Source organism: Cyprinodon tularosa, unplaced genomic scaffold (assembly GCF_016077235.1).
Source record: "Cyprinodon tularosa strain WSP-4 unplaced genomic scaffold, ASM1607723v1 ctg1005, whole genome shotgun sequence".
NCBI lineage: Eukaryota > Metazoa > Chordata > Actinopteri > Cyprinodontiformes > Cyprinodontidae > Cyprinodon > Cyprinodon tularosa.
Genome location: NW_024037789.1, coordinates 158439 through 179127, shown reverse-complemented (window position 1 = coordinate 179127; position 20689 = coordinate 158439). Strand labels below are relative to the sequence as shown.

The window sequence follows — 20689 nt, the reverse complement described above, 5'->3', positions numbered from 1 at the left end:
TTTGAAGGTTTTAAAGAGATTGATTTTCATCCATTGAAGGCCAAATTTACAAAGATAAGGTTGATCTTCTAGGGGTTTCTTACCCCTGGGCTGTGCTCACAAACCAATTAATTCCTGCTTCACTACAAAAAAAACTGTGACAAAGGCTTAGAAACCTGTTTTACCTGACAGATGGGTCCCTTTTAACAAGATGGGCTTAACAGACTGCTATGGAGGCATTCAGAGCTTTTTTCATCCCCTAATGCTGTTTTGAAATTTCTTACTGACCTTCCTGGTTTGTTGGTTGGTCTTTATGATGCACTTTTTTTTCTAGCACTTCTGTTTCAGAAAACATTTGGATTTCCAATGTGAATAAAAACAAGATGACACTATTTAATATTTAAGAGAGAAACATTTTTTTTTTTAGTTAGTCACCATAAAATAAAAGCACACTTGTAAATTGTACTCTTATCCTGATTTTTATCCTATCCTTAGCCCTTTTAAACTTGCTTTTTTACATAGAGTGGTCATTGTTTGTACTTTTTAATTTGAGCAATGTAAACCAATCTAATTCCTTGTTTTTGTATACACTTGACAGTATTTATTGGTAGAGAGAGTAGAAGTGAATGTCAAACTTGTAAAAACATTTTAAAACAATGAGGCTTTTTTCCTTTCCTTTAAAATTAAAAACTTTATGCTTGAGTATTAAATCTCAACGGAGTATTTTGTTGTTTGTGGTTGTAATGGGATGAAATTAGAATAGGTTCAAGGGGAGTAAATGTTTTTGCAAGGCACTGTAACATTTAGCATTTTAACTGGGAATTTGGGATTTATTCCAAAAAGCAGGTTTACTGAAAACATACAGTTTTCTAAACCTGAAATCAGGGAGACATTTTTTTCCATTTCACAAATAGAGTTTTCTCAGCCTCTGTTTCAATCACAGTTGAAACATTCTCCCCAGAGCTAACCTGGTCGGGAGCAGGTTTTGTTCAGTAAACTTTGTTCAGTGTGTCCTCTGTCTCTGCTCTCCTTAGAGCCAATCACATTGTTTTATTTCCTGATTTAGTCAGAACATCTTTGTCATGGTTTTGTGAACACAATAAAAAAAAATGTTCACTGGGTTAGTTAGACAAATTAGGTTTTAAAAACAAATATTGCTTTTCATTTTGACAAGGATCTTATTAAAGAATGATCTGCATGAATTCACAAAGAACTAAATAAAATATATATATATCACATTCAGAAAATTATACTTATGAGCACTATCGTTTCCCTTGCAACCCATTACATACATCCACAACCTTATCCATCCTCACATTTGCAGAATTACACAGACTTATTTAACAGAACTTGATATCAGTTAGAAAAAATAAAATTGCAAGGCAACCAGCACCAGTCCCATTGAATGGATTCAGGCTGTAGTAGTGAAACCTTGTAGTAGGTTTCCTATGGTTGATAACATGCAGTTTATCATTAATAACTTTGGCTGCCTCTTAACCCCTTAAGTTTGATTTACTCTTTACCTACTTTAGTTTTTGTCTACTTTATTTAAAATGTTCCCATTTAAAACAAACTATGTTTTAAGGTTTTTCTTCTAATGAATTAAATGCTTTAGTTACATGGATTAAATGTGGCATTTAAAAACAACTTAGTTGACAGAATATGAGATTTTTAGTTTTTGGTTTGTGATGTGGATCTTTTTTCCTTTCCTTGCATGAAGAACTACAGAAATTATTTCCAGATTATACATAAATAGATTAACAGCTAGAAAAAAGAAACTATGTTAGGGTTAGACTTGTGATTCATTCATTGATACCAGCCTACTGAGCCTACTGATAGGTAGGAGGCACAATCTGAAGCCATTTCATGGGACTGACGGTCGCTAATAACATCCATTTATGGGAATGCTAACATACAAAACGGCTGCAAACAGACTAGTATTTACTGTGCAATATGATTAGGAACCCAATGATACGATGCACAGGTCCTACCTGGTAGAGCAATGTTTTTATTCTTCATCCTCACCTGCTGACAGACAATATTTATTTAAATAGATACATTGATCAACTCAATTCAAGCATGGCATGCCATTTGATATGCAATGGTTTGACTGGATATGTATTTTACATATCTAAAAAAAATAGTCAAAATGACATTCTTCACTTCTAGAATAAAAATTTTAATGTATAGAAATAAATTTCAGATCTCCATATTCCTATTGTTACTAATCAGCATTTGTATCATTTTGATTATAAGTAAATATATTTCAGATGTCATAAAAACATATTAAGGAACAATACATATTGTGTAAACATTTCTAGATATATAAAACTTAATTCCTATGTCAATGGTTTTGTTAAACATCACAGGAATACAGTCTGTTAAATTAGATGTTTCTTCCTTTTTCCCCACTTTCTAAGAAACATTCCCTCTTGGATAAAGAGCCGAAAGATCCAAACAACACCGACAAATTCCAGAGTAGATGTTCTGGAACAATCTGTCAGGTCTCAGATAGTTAAGCTGACAGTCTGAAGTGATTTATAAAAAGCGTTTATTAATTGCTCGGACTTCTGCATCTCGTCAGCTAGGACTAGATGAATAGAATCTCTGTACAGGTAGAAACACAGGTTAGTGGCCTCGTAACTCTGACGGGGAACGATAGTGAGCATGTGAGTCACTAACCTGGTTATTAAGCTCAGTCCGAGCCCAGAGGAAGGAGTGGAATCCAGCCAGATGATTTTCCACAGCATGCGGCGGAAACCGCCCAGAGAGTTCCAGGGGTTGAAGACAAAGGTGCTGCAGAGCAGACCGAGGAGCAGAAGCCAGCTGACGAGGAAGAGCAGAAGTATTTGGAAGGAAAATCCAAAGTTGGTGTTGATAAGTGAGCAGAAGTCCAGGCCAGAAGATCAGAGATCAGGAGAGGTACCGGAGGGAAATCCAAGCCGGGGTCAAGAGACAGATCCAAGGGCATTAGCAGGCAAAATCCAAAGGAAGTCTGTAGACAGATCAGGCAAACGGATAAGAATAGGGGCAGGCCGGCTCAGAAGTCATGGAGCAGAAACTAGTCAGGGTCAGGCTTTCAGAATAAACACACTGAGGTATGCTAGAGAACGCTCACCGAGTACGGCTCGAATAATCTGGTACTGATGGCTGGGACCAAGCAGTTTAAATAGGAACTGGAACAGGTGGACCTGATGAGGGATAATGAAAACTGGGCGGAGCTAGGCAGTTGGGTGAAATAAACCAATAATCCAGTTAACAGTGCCAAGTAAATGACACAATCAGTATAATCATTATTAATCATCAATTATAGAATGTTGAGCTAGCTCCAAAAGGGTTCTCCCTCTGATGTCAGCTCAAAGAGATGAGTTTTTCCTTTCTATAAATCATAGCGCTGCTGTGGAGCTTCTAAATGTAGGATATTTGTATTTTAAAATAAACCTGTTTGATTCTTAATAAATCTGAACCACATGTCCTACTGCATGATTAACATCAAATCCAATATTGTCATCAAAAATTAAAACATGTTAATATTATAAACTGAAATGTTTTATCCTATATTTGCTTTAAATTAAATGTTTGTTCCACCTTGACAGCAAATTTATTTGCTCTATTTCTTTCCCTGCTTTACTCGTTGAGTGGCAACTGAATTTATAAACATCTATTTAAAAAAGTGGTTTGCATATTTTTTCTTTAGTTGCGTAAAGAAGATAATTTAGTTTACTATTGCACAAAAAAGAATTAAAATTTAGGTCTGTTGCAAATTTGTTGCAACAGGTATAGTAGTCAGTATTAACATCCATCATCAGTGACCAGTCGTATCAGAAAAAAGGGCTTGCTAATGTCCCTTAGGTGTAATAATTGGCATTGCTGAATGCAAATGCTGTTTTTACTCAGAGATTTCAAAAGCATGAATATTTATTACTCAAGTAGAATTAGAGATTCTAGTTAAAATTATTTTTATAGAGGTAGGAGTACCAACTTAAGCTTTTTACTCAAGTAAAAGTGTAAAAGTACCATTTTTAAAACTACTTAAAATATGGAAGTAAAAATAATGCAGAAAAGATGTTAAGGACAGAAGCTTTACTGCACTAGCCTATTAAAGAAAACTTTTTCTACAACTCTGGATGATATAGAATTTTTTTTTTCTTCAGTTTTATAACTAATGGCAACATTGTCCAATTTAACTTTGCATCATCTTGAAAAACGATTTATTTTGGTATGTGGGGAACAATAAGAGTCCAACCACAAAGAAATTAATTATCTGAATGAAACAAATTATTTAGATGTTTTTTTTTTAAATACCAACAGGCCATCTCAAAAATTTGCTGAAATGAAACAAAACTGAGTCTATTTTTAAGATGTAAGGAGTAGAACTAAAAAGTTGTCTAAAAATAATTACTCCCATAAAGTATAGATAGCCAAACTTTATACTCAAGTATTGGTACTTTGTTACTTGATGCCTCTTTTTTTTACTGTTTGCATAATTAAAATGCTTTTTTGATAATTGCTGACAATATGCGTCAATGACTTAAGGTTGTTTCGTCTTTGTTACTATCTGGTTTAATAAAGGAGTAAATCCAGAGTCAAATATACTTATGTTAGAAAGTTTCAGATATCAGAATACAGAATGGAGATTTTGTCCCAGTGGATCTTATGTTCCTAAATGTTCTGTCATTATAACAAAACATTCCCTGTCTGTGCGTCATCCTGATATGTTGTGCAATGAATTGAGAGAATAATGGGTTCTATAACCCAAAATAAAAGGAAGAAGTCACGTTTCAAAGAACACATTTAAAGGTTATAAGTCATAAGAATACATTGCACTTATTAAAGTAACAGGGAATTCAGTGATTCCTGTTAAGTATATCCCCCATGTCTGGTTGTAATATATATATATATATATATATATATATATATATATATATATATATATATATATATATATATATATATATACACATGCGCACACACACACACAAGGTATAATCAGAAAAACAGAGTTACAGACACAAAAATAAAAGAAAGTCAGCTTATTTTAAAACTTTTCACAGTCTAAAATCTTCACATTTATTAACATTTATTTCTGTTTTTATTTACCGTGCAAATGACAAAATCATAAAAATAAATTGTAGGTGTGCAGATATAACAAAATATAGAATTAAAATCAGGTCCCAACTCTAATGCTTTGTAGATCGAACACCTTTTTATAAAGGTGATGCATAAAAACAATTATTATTCTAACATCATTATCACTGATAACGTTACATTTAGTTTTATTAGTATATTATCTTTCAAGAGTAGTTGTTTTAAGATACAGTTTTCTACTCTATTTTACAAACAGATCTTAACTGAAGAGGGCAAACAGGCACGACAACAGCAGATAAAATAAGACAGGTCCTGGGACAGTAGCCGCAGCCGTGGTGAGGACCTTCCTGGAATGAAGAGCCTGCCTGGGCCGGAAGACGTCGTGATATCCTGCGTGTTTCGGGAACATCGCCATCTGATAGAGTTAAAGGTACATTTACATTACATTACATTTTGAACATGTTTTACACTTTGATATAAAATTAATACATTGTAACAAAACAGCATAAACAGACAAAAAGGAGAACAGGCAAGTAGGCATAGAAAAAACATTTGGTTAAAAGAGACATCAGTGATGGTTCAGCCCTAATCAATGGCTTTTTCAAATGTTTCTCATGATGAGAAAAGAATAACAACTCACCCGATGCCTTTGAAACAATATTGTTTCAAATGGATGGCAGTTGTTATGGTAATTATACATTTCTGAATATTCCAGTGAGCATTATCTTGTAGTTGAACAATTCTTACAGGTGCTCCCATCAGAACAGGGATATAGAATTTAAAATAATCAAAACAGGTGGCCAGGAGCTTCTGAATCTCTTGCAGAAGTTTTGTCATAAAAATAATGATGTATGCCACTTCAGCACACTCACTGTAAAACACGGTTGAAATAAAAGCATGCTCTTTAAATTAAGTGTCGTATGGATTGTATTGTCTCATTGCACACATAATGTCTAAAGTTGAAATGTACATGACCCTCAAATTTTATTTAATGGTAAAAGACTGTTTTCCAGAATATCATACTGTCAGATATCAGTAAGCATGAAAAGATAAAAGTTATCAGGACAAGACTGTTGGGATGAAACAATTATGGATTTGTTTGCTAAACATTAAACTCAGCTTGAGAATCTTAGAGTAAATTAAGTTACCAGAATGTCCAGGTCACCAGAGTTAGACAAGTTACTTAAAAAAGTAACTAGTTCTGGTTAATATTTACTTCATAAAATAAATAACTGAGTTAGTAACTAGTTACTAGCAAAAGAAACTAGGCAGTTACTGTTTATGATCTAAAGTTTTTAAGAATCTTTCAAATTTTCCTGTTAATGGAATTTTAAATTATACTAGATGTTAAATTATGGAATATAAAGTGGTTGGTATTAATTAATAAATTCAATAACTAATTTAACAATAATCTGCACTGTTTTGACTTGTGTGGTTTGACAAGTGAGTTGCAATACTATTGTGTAGATGTGATGATGTTCCTTATAATAAAGGTAAATAAGATTTTTGGGAATTTATTTTTTGTCAGCCTTCAGTTGGCTATAAAATAGGTATGAAGGTGAAAAATAATACTTTTCGACCAATTTAACAAAAATAAAATGTATACTTTGGAATATAATTAAACAAAGAAGCCTTACCTTGGTAAGTACTTTTTTCAGTATCTTTACCTAAGTAAAGCAGGTACTTATGGCTTTCACTCACTACATTTTAAAGTCAAATATTGTACTTTCTACACCACTAGATTTCGAGGAAGCTACTAGTTACTTGTTACTTTTGTCTGAGCTTATCTTTGCTGTTTCTGTTTTTCTTTCTGAAAATTGAATTTCAACATGGAGGATAACAGCCTTAGCAGTGAATCTGGACATCACTGTTTTAGAGATTTGCATGACGTTTCACAAATGTGAGAAACTCTTTTTGATTGGTTTTTGAATAAGAAATAATAATCAAAATAACTCCCTATTTATTTTTTGTGGCATTTTTATGCTGAATTTCTTCACAGGTGCTGCAGAATCTGTAGCAAATGGTTCTACGCATAAATCAATCAAGGGGTTTCTAAAAGTTACAAGTTTCTTTAAAATTACTCTGACATTTAAACAGAAATGTACTAATATTACAAAATTCAATTTGTCTTGTGGAAAACTTACAAATTACCATGTATGCTTGAATACTTTTAAATGCATGTACTTTTGAATGCTGAAGTCTTTTCAAAAGTGGTTACTTTAATACTTTAACTTGATTAGATGTTTGACTGAGAAACCTTTACTTGTAGTTAAGTAAGATTTGACCATGAGTATCAATACTTTCACTCAAGTACTACTTTTGAGTACTTCCTCCACTGCTGTTAGTCCCAACGCTGCAGGTAATACATGGTTACCATTGGAAATCTGCAAAGAGCTGAAGACCAGAGTCAATAAAGGAGAACTCAAAACTTTTAAGCATAGTTTCCTCACATAGGAGATATCTTTAAGTTGTCTTTACCAACAAGTATTTAATTATTTTCAGTAATTTAGTCATCACTACATATTACACTACAGGTAGAAATTGGTTTTAAATTATCTAGTTATTACTAACATCTATTGTAAATATCAATAGGTTCATTAGAAATATATATATTCATTGCGTTTAACACTGATTTCCACCTCTGTATTATGTTTTGATAACTGAACTTCTATCCAAACGCATAAATCTTTGAAGATAAAGTCGCTTCATTTGCGGTCTGAATCATCCCTCCCTGAAAGAAAGAAATGAAGATAAGATCAAGCGCGTGTTCATGTGCTGTACCTGGAAAAATCTAACAAAAGAGATATCAACATGCAGAGAGGTTGCCGCCGCGTCATTGCTTATAGATCATACACAAGATTAGATTATTTTCAGCCAGATGGGTTTTGTCCTATTGCTCGGTAACGATAAGATCTCACAGAGACGAACTGATTAAACAGATTACTATAATTTAACTAAAAGCAGAAGGGCCCACCAATTTGGATCTATGCATTCATTTAGGGACAACACGTTAAGAGGAAGATGTTAAGTTCCATTTTGAGGGTCTAAATATTCTGTAAATTTACTTGTGAAAATGTAAAGCAAATCATTAAACTCATGAATTGTCAAAAAGGGTGTTTTTTTAATTTTGCACTCTATGATCTATATCAGTTTTTACCTAATTCGCTAATCCTGCTCTTGACAATGCCTCATATGCGATAGGGCTGCCGCCAGCATCCTTTACTGACGCCGACATTTTGCGGCTGATAAACTGTGCCTTTTGTTTAAATAGCTAAATAGTTAGTCATCACATAAGATTAGCTATGCTACGCTCGCACATTCCATTAAGCCTCACATAAATCAGGCTGTCAGGCGTCACTCAGCATTTTCTTCATGCAGTTCCTCAGGTTTATTTTGCAGAGCCTCTGAGCTTCGTATTTCAAATGCCATGTATGAGTGGATATCTTCAAAAAAGGTTTAAAAGGGATTTACAATAATGCTTTTAACATTATAAGTCATTTGATGGGATATCATTCAAAGTGCACTTATTCAATCCACATGGATTATAGTTTTTTTCAAGTTTTACAAACTTAAGATTTAAAGCTGTCATTGCAGCTTGTTAATGTTAGTGTAAACACTAATGCTTCATTTTATGTTTCTACCAGTGTACACATCAATGAAGCATTTGTTGCTGTTGTTGTTTTTTAACCCAATCCTAGTAGAAAAATAACTCTGTCTCAGTCAGATTTGTTTCCACCTCCCAGAAATGTTCAGGTCTTGCCACAAATTTTTAACAAAATCTATATATATTTTCTGTATTTTGGCTGGGTAATACTAACACATCAATTATCTTACAGCTGAACTATTTCTTACCTCTGACTGTACGGTAACTATGTTATATGTCCAACTGAAGGGAAAACCTCTGTTCCAATGTGAAATCTACTTTAACAGATCTTCTTTCAGTATGTGGCTCCATCCATTAACTCTGATAAGCTTCCCTGTCTCTGTTGTTTATCCATGAACTGCCTGCTGTTTTCCTTGGTCTTCAGCATTCTTTTTGATTACTAATTATGTCTGAAAAACATCTGAGGCCTTCACAGAACAGGTGCATTTCTATAAAGCAGAAATGCATTATGTTTTCCAAAGTCCCTTTTTCGTTTAGAAGGGTAATTTTGTTTCTTTAATACTGAGGACTCTGGAAATGAATTAGGACGGGAATCTGACTTGCAACCTCTGCTGAGGGTTTGTAGGCTGCACTGACTTGGGGTGGCGATCCCTGAGCAGCTGAGGGAAATAGCTGGATCAAAATAGTCAAACTTTTTATCTGTATAAAGAAAATCATGTTTTCCTATTTTTTAAATTCTCAGTTTTGCTCGACGAGGTAAAAAAACATAATTAGAATTTAAAATAATTTTACAAGATGTTTGCACACAATTTAATCCTATTAACCCATTGGTATTAAATGGTGAAAATTGTCGTCTTCTTGTGTTTGCAAAAATTTCCTCCGATGAATAAATGCACATTGAACATCATTGTAATTGCTGCACATACATTAACTCCTTAAAAGAACGATGCATATAATAGATTTAAAGAAGCAATAAGCAAGATATCATTATTTTAGATAAAAAAGTGATTTATGACATAGTTTTGTGAAGAAATAAAGGTATCTTTTCAGATAAACTATTGTCACATTTCACATTCAATCTCTCTGTGTTGTTTTTGAGTCTCTTGTTTACATAGCTGGGCCGGCCACGCGTGCACATACATGCATATGAACAGACAAAATGGAATACGGTGCATCCAGTGGATCAACACGTTCACCTTAAGACAATCAGGAGTCATTATTGCCAAAGAAAAACTGCCGTCTCTGTCAAAGAAGTTTAGGATGGAGAGCACTTGGAGAGTAGAAACAGCTCTAGTTTGACGGGGAGCTAGCTGTTCTCCTCATGGACTGGTGAGAATATCATGATGTCAAATCTTTGTTTTTGTTGCCGTTACGATCCTGTTAGACTTGTGCTGCTATGTTGATTCAATTCGTTGTAATGCTACAATTGTGTTGTGACATGTGGGTTAAATGATAAAGTTTGGCCAGCAATGATCCTCACGTCACTGTTATGTGAAGCAGGCAGCCGGTGACCAAACTAACAAAATGTTTAATCAAGCCAGGTTGGACTGTGAGCTGCACACCGGGATCCTCACATACATTCAGGGTGTTCTTCTTTTGACAATTCTTTTCATATTCTAAAATTGAAACTGATATCTGACGAAAAAGACGAAAGAAGCAATAGATCACAAAATGTATATCAAAACACAATTAAAAAGATATCAATGCAATAAAGGGTTACAGTTGCTTTTTTGCTGCTTCTTTCTGCATGTCTGCTTCTGTCTCCTTGAACCCCAGTTGGTCTTGGCAGATTGCTGCTCACACTGAGTCTGGTTCTGCTGGAGCTTTCTTCCTGTTAAAAGGGAGTTTTTCCTCTCCACTGTCGCTACAAGCATGCTCATTTTGAGGGATTGCCTTCGAGTCAATGACTTAATGCAATCAAATGAATCAATTTGACTGTATAATCTGGTTGAATTGTAAAGTGCCTTGAGATGACATGTTGTGAATTGGGGCTATGTGATGTCAGTCTGAATTTCACAGGAGGAATCAATCTTCTTCTTCTACTTATTATTATTATTAGTCCATAACATGAAAATGCCTCTTTTGTCATTTCGTTAAGCTAAATTGTGTTTATTGCTAATTTAAAGTGAATGGCTTGGTTTAAATAAAATAGGGCAGCTGGTACTTTAATTGTTAACTTTACAGATGGCTGTGGATCAAAACATCGATTAAGAGATATATCTTTCAACTAGTTAATGAAGTATAATGATGATTTATGTATTTTCCAACATATTGTCAAAACACAAAAAAATGTAATCAAGTGCCTAAAAAAGATCCACACATATTTAACCCTACATAGCACCCATGCTCAGATATTTAAAATGAGGTGGATAAACGGAGGCTAATAACTCTCTAAAAATTAGGGTTTAGCCCAGACATTTATCGGCAATATGTCAGAGGTCAAATTTTTATAAAAATATCTTTAAATGAGTAAGATTGGTGTTGACTACTAAAACCTTGTATCTATATTTGTGTTTGAGGTGCCAAATGCTAATGAGTGAAACATACCAGTTCATGATCCACTTTAATTGATTCTTTAAAGACAGTCCAAACCACTGCTTCGTTGCACAAAGGCGTGGTGAGGGAGCCACTGTAGCGAAAATATGATTCACGGTTTACGTGGCCAAGCAAGTCATCGATAGAGATCTCATTTGTGACCTCAACTTCTGAACCTGTGTTAAAGTAAAACATGCAGAAGATGGGTGGATAAATGCTCATACTGTGGTTCTTTTGTTCCTGTGTCATAACAAGGAAGACGCTCACTCACTGATGTTCTTGATAGCTGACAGGTAATCGGTCAGCGTTTTCCAGGCTTTCATGTCATGCTCTGAACCTGTGTCGGGCTCCTCCTACACATAAAGATGTGCAGAATAATTATTCAAGGTTTTATGCATTGTGATTCTCATACATGAGGATTTTTAATATAGAAAAAATACAACTAAAGACTCACTGCGCCAGGTGGAGGTGAGTGGGAGTCACTTTTGCCAGAGTTTGTGGGCTGAAAATGGAAATAAAAACAACTAAATTTCTAGCATGAAGCAGAAAAAAAAATTCTTCACTTTTTTTTAAAATAAAACATTCTTGTGTTTTGTGAGCTAGCTTTGAAAAAACTGTATCCATTTTATCCCTATTAAAAAAATGTAAAAGAAAAGAATTGACTTGGCCTTAATAATGACTTTCCTAAAATGGTCTTCTTATTTTTCTTAATGGATTTTAATTTAAATCTTGATTTAAAACTATTTAAAATGAATCTTAATTTAGAATAAAGATGCAGTTTCCTCTTCCCGTAACTGCAATCTTTATCTGCAAACTCTGCCAAAGGCATGAAACATACTGGAAATCAGATAACAAAAGAGAATGCTACGTGCTGTATACAAGGCAGGTACGGTGTTGTCCCACTATTTTGTGCACAAGCTGTCACCCTAATGAGTAAAAATGTCTTAAAATATGTATATTTTCCATTAATTTGAATAGAAAATAAGAAGAATTGCCAATGGAATTAGCCTTTTATACCTAAAATAAGATAATTAGATATTATGCACGTCAAATAAGTAAATTGGCTTATTCAATTGTCTCACTTACCTGCTCAATTCAAGAAAAATGCACTTATGTTAAGAGAAACTGACAAATTTATATTTTTTGCAGTGTAGGCCTTCAAATTGACATTTCTGTCAGGTCAGTATTGGTACATTTCTTCTTTACAACTAGCAACCAAAAATAAAGCTCAATCTAAATGTCCAATGTGATAAGCCCTAATAAGCTATAGAAAACGCAACTAGAGCTCCTTTACCTGTTCAAATAGGCCTTACATGTCACAGTTATTGTGTTGACGTTACCTCAATAAAGAAACCCAGCACTGCCAGGCCATCAGCAGTCCCTACTGCCTCTTCCAGTGTTAAATCCTTCCTCTTGTTTACTATGTGCATCTGGATGAAATAAGCCATTCATTACATAAAACGTTCATATAATAGATTCTGGTTTGATTGTAGAACATCATGGCCTACACCTTACCTCCATTGGGTATCTTTTTGAATCCACAGTGTGCTCTGAGCCCTTAGAATCGGCTGATTCTGTGCCCCAGTGAAAGTGGAACTGAAGAGTTGAGTAGACATGTTCCAACCCCCCTCCTGACACTTCCACTGCACCATCCTTTAGTATGCACTTCACTGAAAGATTAAAAGAACATCTAATGCAGTAACTTAAAGGTTTGCAAGATTTTAATGTTAATTTCTATAAATTTTTCCTAATGTTATCATCAGCACATAACTAATCTTATAATAACTAATCCAAGCTCTAAATCTAGCAAATCTAGAGAAGTTGAATTTGTAGGCTAATGTGTAGGGCAGTCTGCGAGGGGTTATAACCGAAGCTGACCTCTACCATCTGATAAAAGTTGTGAATATGCAAACACTATTTTACAAATCTATTTTTGTTATAAATGAGGGGTCATTTACAAAGAAGCTGATAATGCTATCAGCAGGGACTAAAGCTGAATCCCAATCCACCCTCTAAGGACTAACCCTTAACTATCAAGTGTCACTCCCAATGAAGTCATGCTGGCAGCTGTGGAAAGCGCCTAGATTGAAGATGGTAAGGGTATAAACAAGAACGGGAAGGCTTCTTCCCTGGAATGGAAAAAGGAAAGCAGGCGTTGCTATGAAAACATAGAGGCACCCCATGTGCGTAACTGTAGCTCTGTCGTGCAGAGTGACATTTATACCAAACATTCTCCACTTTCTAAAAAACAAATGTATATGGTTAAATAAAACTATTTCAAAGAGGAGATTCCATTTTGGAATTAGTAACTTTTTTTTCATATACTAACTTGTAATTGTTTTCTGTCAGTGTGACAAACATGCAGCAAACCAGCGTAATTTACATTTGGGGGAACGTGTTTCCTCCGCCAATCCAATCCAATCCAATCCACTTTATTTATATAGCACGGTTTAAATAAACACGAGGTTTCCAAAGTGCTGCACAAAAAGATAAAATAACTAAAATAAATAAAAGTAATAAAATAAAATAAAAGCACTGCCCGCACAGGATAAAAATATGCATGTGTATGCATAAAATCAACATGTGTACATAAAATCAACACGTGTACATAAAATCAACATGTGTACATAAAATCAACATGTGTACATAAAATCAACACTCTACATGGTGTAGATCAGCCCTCTGTTACACCTGTTGCTGAATTCCAGCAAGCCTGCAACTGTGGCAGACTCGCTATTTAAGGGCGAATGGTCCACTGGCCCTACCCAGTACGGGGTTTGGGAAGGCAGTTAATAAGGTGGACCCTCCGCTGGAACACGTAAATGGAGGGTTAGTGATTAGGGGCCGGTTTGGGATTGGGTCTAAGGGTAAGAGGCAGTGCACCACTAATACTCTTCCTGTGTGAAACTAGATTTGAAAAGGAAAAAATGTAAAGCTGTTCTGATTAGAAACCCTGAAAGTTAAAATCTGAAGTGTTTTATTCAATCTTAATTTTACTTTCATTATTTTTTTTAACACTTTAATTTTCGGACAGACAGTTAATCTGTTCAGTAGACCACCACATCACACAGGAATATCTTTTGTGGTGAAATGCCTCCTACTTTTATTTTACATGTATGTAACTATAATCTTCCAGGTGAACAATCACCCATTACAATTGTTTATAGATTTATAAAGTAGTGTTTATATAAATACCTTTGATATTTTTTAGACTGGATTTATTTTAAGAATGTAGGAGTCTGTTTTGTTTTTTCCTCTCTTGAACTAGCATGTAGCTTCAGCCAAGGGTCCAACTACTTTGGATTTTTATAAAACATCAACACTTCAGTAGTGATATACTCAATATTAATCACTTTTAAAACACACTTTATAAAAACCTAAACTATCTAATTTACTTATATTATTATCTACATCTGCAATAAACACAAACAAAGAAGGTCCAAACCTGTGTGGCCTGTATTGGTGATAGACTTTATTGCCTGTTTGTCATCAAAATGAGTAAAATCAAAGGAACCGAGGCTCTCGTCCTCAGTAACGCTGGAAGTTTCAATGTCAATGGGGGACTGGCTTTCACCATCACAGTGGGACCCAGGCAGCGCAGACCAATGAGCTGGGGTGTGATCTGCAGTTAGAACATTTCAAAAGAATCAAAATGTCTGTCTGCAAAGGATAACAGTTTAAGAATACGTCTGAAGTAGCTGCTACATACCACAGTGGTCATCATAGCACCACTTATGACCTAAAGATGAAAAGAACACATATTTAATGTGCAAATTGAGCTTAAACTATTATAAAACAAATACAAAAACTGCTTGGTAAGCTTCACGTTATGACACCATTTTCTGAGCATAAGGAGTCAATCTTTTTAAACATTTTATCTTTTTGGAAAATATGTCTTTAACCCAATAAAATTAGATGTTGATCTACTAAAGCATTTAAAAACAGTCATCATTCAATATTATTTAAAGTTTGATGAGAGTATTGATACCTTTTACAATTTCCATGCACTGCAAGAGCCAATTATAAATATCTATTAATGTGTGTTGTTGAAGCTATTGGTAACAACAAGGCCTAGAAGTCTTTAGAAACACTGTGATAGCCAATATCAAGGCTCTAAGCAAACCACTTTTTATCAAAAGGTTGAAACACTTCCCTGTAACTAATGTTTGTTTTGTTGTGTAACAATCTGGTACACAGCCCCCAATGAGAGCAAAACTGTGGAAGCATTTAAAATGTTTTTACCCTTAACTTGAAAAGTAACCAAAACTACAACAGTTTTCTTCATGTATGGTCAGCAAAGGATTTATGGAAGCAGACTTTTACAGGTTCTTTACTTCTGCTTTACTAAGAATTCAGACGTACAGCTGACTACGCTGTACGTTCACATGAAGAGGAAGTTGCCGTTCTGCTTATCTCATTTCTCCCCTGCAACAGTCAAACTGGTAAGAAGGTAAGGACATTTTTTAATTAAGCTTTTCTTTGGAAGAACAATATTGGCGGCTGCTGCCTTTTCAGCTTAGCTTTAACGAGTGGTTGCAGCCTTTCACGATTCTTTCTTTTTGCTCCCTTATTTTTCTTGATTTCTATATTTTAGCATAACACCTTTAAAACAAGATACCTGTTCTTAGTGGAACAATTGAACAAAGTGTATGTTTGATTGAGGCCTCTGATTTCATCTTTAGATTTTTAGCCACATCTGTTTATTAAAGGGTCACACACATATTGAAAAATCTCCTTCCACGTAATGTTGCATAATGTAATACTGCCACTAATAATTTCCTTTACATGCTGGCGATGTGTTTATTTCCCAACACTATACCAAATACGAATGATTTTTTATTTATTTTTTTATGTGTTGCAATGTTCGATAATTAAAGAACATACTTGTGACTGTAACCTTCTCACCTTACATGTAAGTCAGCTGACTCACCTTCAGGAAGAGGCGTTCCAGGGGAGGCAGTGATATGTCGATGATGATGAGGTTGTACAGGTCGGTAGTTATTTGTGAGGCTTGTCTTTTTGGGAAAAAGGTTAAGCTGAAAAAACAAGTTTACTTCGTCATAGTTTCGGTAGTGATTTATGGTAGCAAATATCAGTCTTTAAACCCTTGCAAGGAGGTTATGTCAGCCTTTATTTACAGTAGAGCTTTTAGAAACCCATCAGAACTACAAACTCCACAGCTCTTTAAACTATTGCATTTGCTTGATGCTGCTTTTCAGAATTTAGTGTTGTGTTGGTTTGTCTTTATTACTGACAATTCAAACTCAGGCCATTGGGCTCTCCAGTTTTTACAAATACCTTTATCAAACCTTTAATGAAATACACTATTATAATTTCCATCTAAAATAAATTGCAGCATTTTTTTCTTACAGTGAGCTATGGAAACTTTTTTTTTGACCTCCCTTACCTTTTATTTCACTGTAGGTGGTGGCAAAATAAACATTGCTCCTCGTGTCACTTAGCTTCTCAAAATACCGACTGTATATAAGGGCTTTCTAAGTAGTTTTTATGTTTTTTTTTTGCACTTACTTAAGCCAATGGACACAAGTGTACTTATAAGGCATATTACTTAGAGCCGGGTTATATCTCCATCACATAAATGTAGCCACTGAGATAAAGTTTATTTTCAGTTTTAAAAAAGTTTATCAAAAGATGAATTGATAAGGGCAAACAATGGGAAGTTGTTGTTTAAAAGCTATAATGATGCTATGCTTTATTCTGAATAAAAATATACATGTATATTTGATCTTAGAAAATAAAGAAATAATATAAAAAAGAGTTCAATAGCACCACATTAATCAGCAAGATTTTAACAGCTGTGGCCACGCACCTGCGGCACAATGAAACTATCAAGCAAATACCAGAGGCTGAAACGTGAGCAGCTCATCAAGTGAGTTGGATGTCAAGTGGATTAGATTAAAAAGTTTATCATATTGCAACATTCAGATACTTCTATATTTGTTTTGAGTTTCTCTTTTCGATTCACATGTGGAGTGCACAATGTGTTTATATGTTTATACAGCCAACAAAAAAAAAAAAAAAAAAATGCAGCCTGTTTGTTAAACAGAACAATTAAAGCAGACGCTGGTAGACACCAGGATGTCTGCCAGGGCCTACCAGGTATGTGCTTAAATGCATCAGTAGCTGCTTATATAAAAGATGTTGTCACTAGAGGTCAGATACAGGTTCAGCTGCTTGGAATGACTTGGATCCGGATCAATTGATAGATATGAATCCATCCTGCTAAGATAAGACCCGTCCAGCATGTTGTCTCCAAACTTACACAAGTGCAGGTTCATATAGAATGTGCCCTCTGTGTTGGCTGAGAAGGGGACTTACCAGATCTTTGTGGACTAAGATCGGCTCATGAAAAACCGTCCACACAACAATCTCACTGCAGTTTGGTGTAGTCAAAGATCCATTGTATCGATAGTACTTTGAACGGTCCACATCCCCGATTAGATCATCGATAGAGATTGTGTGGTTTAGTTTCACTGTAGAGCCCTCTTTTGTAAAATTTAAAGGAAATCAGATGATTATCTCATGTTAATGAGAGTTTAAACACGTAGAATGTCAGATAAATATCCTAATCTAAATAGACACATCTGGGCACAAAGTGGAACAGTGCAACAAAGGAATCATCCTTACGTTTAATGTTTTCCAAGTAGGATGTAAGCATTTGCCATGGCTCAGATATGGCTTTGTCTTCATTTTCCTGAAATAGATCAATTAGTGTAAGATTTATAGATTGAAATGTTTTTCTTAGCCTCTCTCTAGAGTAAAAAAAAGTGTAAATACTAAATTTATATTTCTTTCTGTGCATATTTAAAAAGCTGTGTTTTTACATGATGAACTTGAAGCGAGTGTATGTCATATTGACTCAGGGCTGACTTTGGGAAGTGTGTATCTGTATGCAGTGCAGAATAAGGACCTAGGCATGCAGACTTTTAGCCTGGCACCATGATTCGATTCCTCCTGTGCCATAAGTCCCATTCTGAAATATTTTTTCTCCCACAGTTAACCGTTAGTAGTTTTACAACAAAGAGCTACAGTATGTACGCAGAATGTTGCAGGTCAATAAATTCCTAGTGTCATATAACGCATTGGTTAGCACTTTTCTACAGAGTAAGTAGCTAAACTTTGATAATAGTGTGAAGAGAGCTTTATGTAATCAGTTCTCATGGCCTAGCATATCCTGGATCTCTGTGCAATGCCGAGTGCCTCCCAACATCTTAAGCAAATGGGCAAATTCTAACTCTTGCTGACTTTAATTGACATCAGATAGACCTGAAACCCACAGATTGTCTTTTGAAAATTTGTGTTGTAGTCAAGGTCATACCAACCAAGAACAAGGAGTACCGAGATAAGGCTGGGACCCTCCCAGGCCAAGAACAAGGAAAGACCAACCCTGTAAAGGACACGACAATGTCTTGGTCTCGGTACTCCTTCGATTTGGTTAGTGTGGTCTTCAATACAACACTATTTATAATACAAATTATTAAGACAAATTTTCTCAAATACAGCAGAAATATCACAGAACTATGTATGCCATTGGTTTCAAAGGAGTCAAATCATCAGATGTGCCAGCATAAATTTTATATTTCATGCCTATATAAATATTTCTGTTGTTAGATTAGGAGCTTTCAAATTTGTGATTATAGATTGCTGGAGAAAGTTTGTCACATACCTCTATAAAAAAACCAAGAACAGCAAGTCCATCTGGATGATTATTTATCTCTTGTTTCGTCATATTTTTTTTTGCAGTGACGATGTGCATCTACGGATGAAAACAGTGCAAATGCAATGATGGAATGAAAGAAAGCAACAACAACAAAAAAATAAACAGAACAATACTGAAAATTTTGCAGAACCTTACCTCCATTTTGAATCTATGGTCATCTACTGTGTGCTCTGAACCTCCATCAGTTTCTGTACCCCAGTGGAAGTGAAACTGGAGCACCGAATATTGACCATCAAGTCCACCTCCACTCACTTCTGGTGTGTTCTCTACCATGTTGCATTGCACTAAGACAAAGAGTGAGGAAAAATGTATATAGTATTTATATAATTTATATAATATATAATTGTTGTTTGAATAATTTTGAGACTTTTATATTTTAGTATTGCGAGGAGTACCTGAGTGTCCATTATATGTGATATTCTCGATGGCGTACTTATAGGAGAAATTGACGAAGGTGAAATTGTTCAGGTTTTGGTCAATGGTAACCTTGCTTGTGACAATATCGATAGGAGATTGGCGAGGATTTTCAACCTTACATTCAGATCCTTTTAAATCTTTCCATTTGGAAGGTGAGTGATCTGTGGAAGACAGTGATACATTTAGTGCTGCAAAAGAACACAGAAGTATGTATCACTATGTATATTTACAAAAAAAAGCAGAAACCATTGTTTACTTACCACAACCAGTATAGCACCATTCACTGGCTAAAGCAGGAACATAGAAGACATAAATATCAATATCTGTGTTGAACTGAATTATATACATTACTCTTTATTAATAACTAAAACTAAACTCCACATGTAACGGAAGTGCTCCCGCGTCTGCTCAATCATCATACAATTTATATGAAGTTAAAGAAAGACAAGAACACAAACGGATGTAATATTCCTAAGAAATATTTCCAAAAATACTTACGTTTTACTAGAGCCACCAAAGTCAGACATAGCATCAACCTGAGAAGATACATCTTCAAGGGGAGAATAATATTTTGATGAGAAATAATTAGCAAACGTGTGATTTAGAGGCAAGCATGTTTTATCCATCTCCTCTCAGTTTTAACCAAAATGCACCAAACATTTTATCCTATTTTTTTTGGGGGGGGGGGGTTCTCACATTTTTTAGATCCTGAAGTATTTCACTAACCTTAGTTTGAAGATCCTAACACAACAAGGTGTCTTCAAAGTGAATAAAAGGAATATGTCAGCTCAAAAACTAGCATCCATTAGAAAAGGGTCTTTTATCAACAAAAAAGAAAGGGTGAAAACTGCTCTAAAAAAGGTCATGATAAATATATGGACAGTGCTCGTCTAGGAGGGGCCTACCTTGTGTACAAAACACTGAACCCTGATGCAGGAAACACGAACAACTGTTTTCTAAATAGATCTATTTAGAACAAAAATTATCTGTTCTAATTTGCATTCATATTTCAACTACAGAACAGTCCTGAGGTCAAGATGGGTTTTTGTTATTTCTCCACAGAACTGAACCCCAAATAAAAAATGGTGTTTCAGCCCCTTTATAAAAAACAGATTATACCTTGTGGTCATAAATGGATCATCACGGTCATCTCTAGAACTTTGGCAGGATGTGGTATAAGTATAACATTCAGATGGTAGTAAGGAAAACCTGCCATCTTAATATCAGAACACATTTGAGACTCTTCATACCAGTTTTATTTTTTTTTATAACTGACACAATACAGATGATCCTGTATAATTCTTTTCTCCCAGTTTCGTCGTTTG

At 34.9% G+C, this 20689-nt stretch overlaps 1 protein-coding gene across 1 annotated transcript; it reads right to left on the bottom strand.

Annotated features, from left to right (window-relative positions):
• Positions 1 to 5024: 5024 nt before the first annotated feature.
• On the bottom strand, positions 5025 to 20231 carry LOC119777643 (carbonic anhydrase-like). Its single transcript, XM_038276612.1, has 17 exons — positions 20091 to 20231; positions 19863 to 19914; positions 19625 to 19651; positions 19343 to 19525; positions 19083 to 19231; positions 18894 to 18983; positions 17855 to 17921; positions 17546 to 17712; positions 16137 to 16242; positions 14916 to 14945; positions 14652 to 14828; positions 12722 to 12876; positions 12547 to 12636; positions 11661 to 11708; positions 11478 to 11559; positions 11219 to 11382; positions 5025 to 5482 (listed from the first exon to the last, which is right to left on the bottom strand). Exons 2-17 carry the CDS (start codon positions 19912 to 19914, stop codon positions 5327 to 5329), a joined length of 1743 nt encoding a protein of 580 aa, XP_038132540.1. The 5' UTR covers positions 20091 to 20231; the 3' UTR covers positions 5025 to 5326.
• Positions 20232 to 20689: the final 458 nt, after the last annotated feature.

What these genes read in the sequence shown, in the direction of transcription:
- LOC119777643 (XM_038276612.1), bottom strand. Translation starts at nt 19,914, where the DNA reads ATGTATCTTCTCAGGTTGATGCTATGTCTGACTTTGGTGGCTCTAGTA. An exon ending in TGCTGGGTTTCTTTATTGAG is followed by an intron (nt 11,709 to 12,546) that starts GTAACGTCAACA and finishes TTCCATTTTCAG; the next exon opens with CCCACAAACTCTGGCAAAAG. An exon ending in TTAAAGTGGATCATGAACTG is followed by an intron (nt 5,483 to 11,218) that starts GTATGTTTCACT and finishes TAACTCTATCAG; the next exon opens with ATGGCGATGTTCCCGAAACA.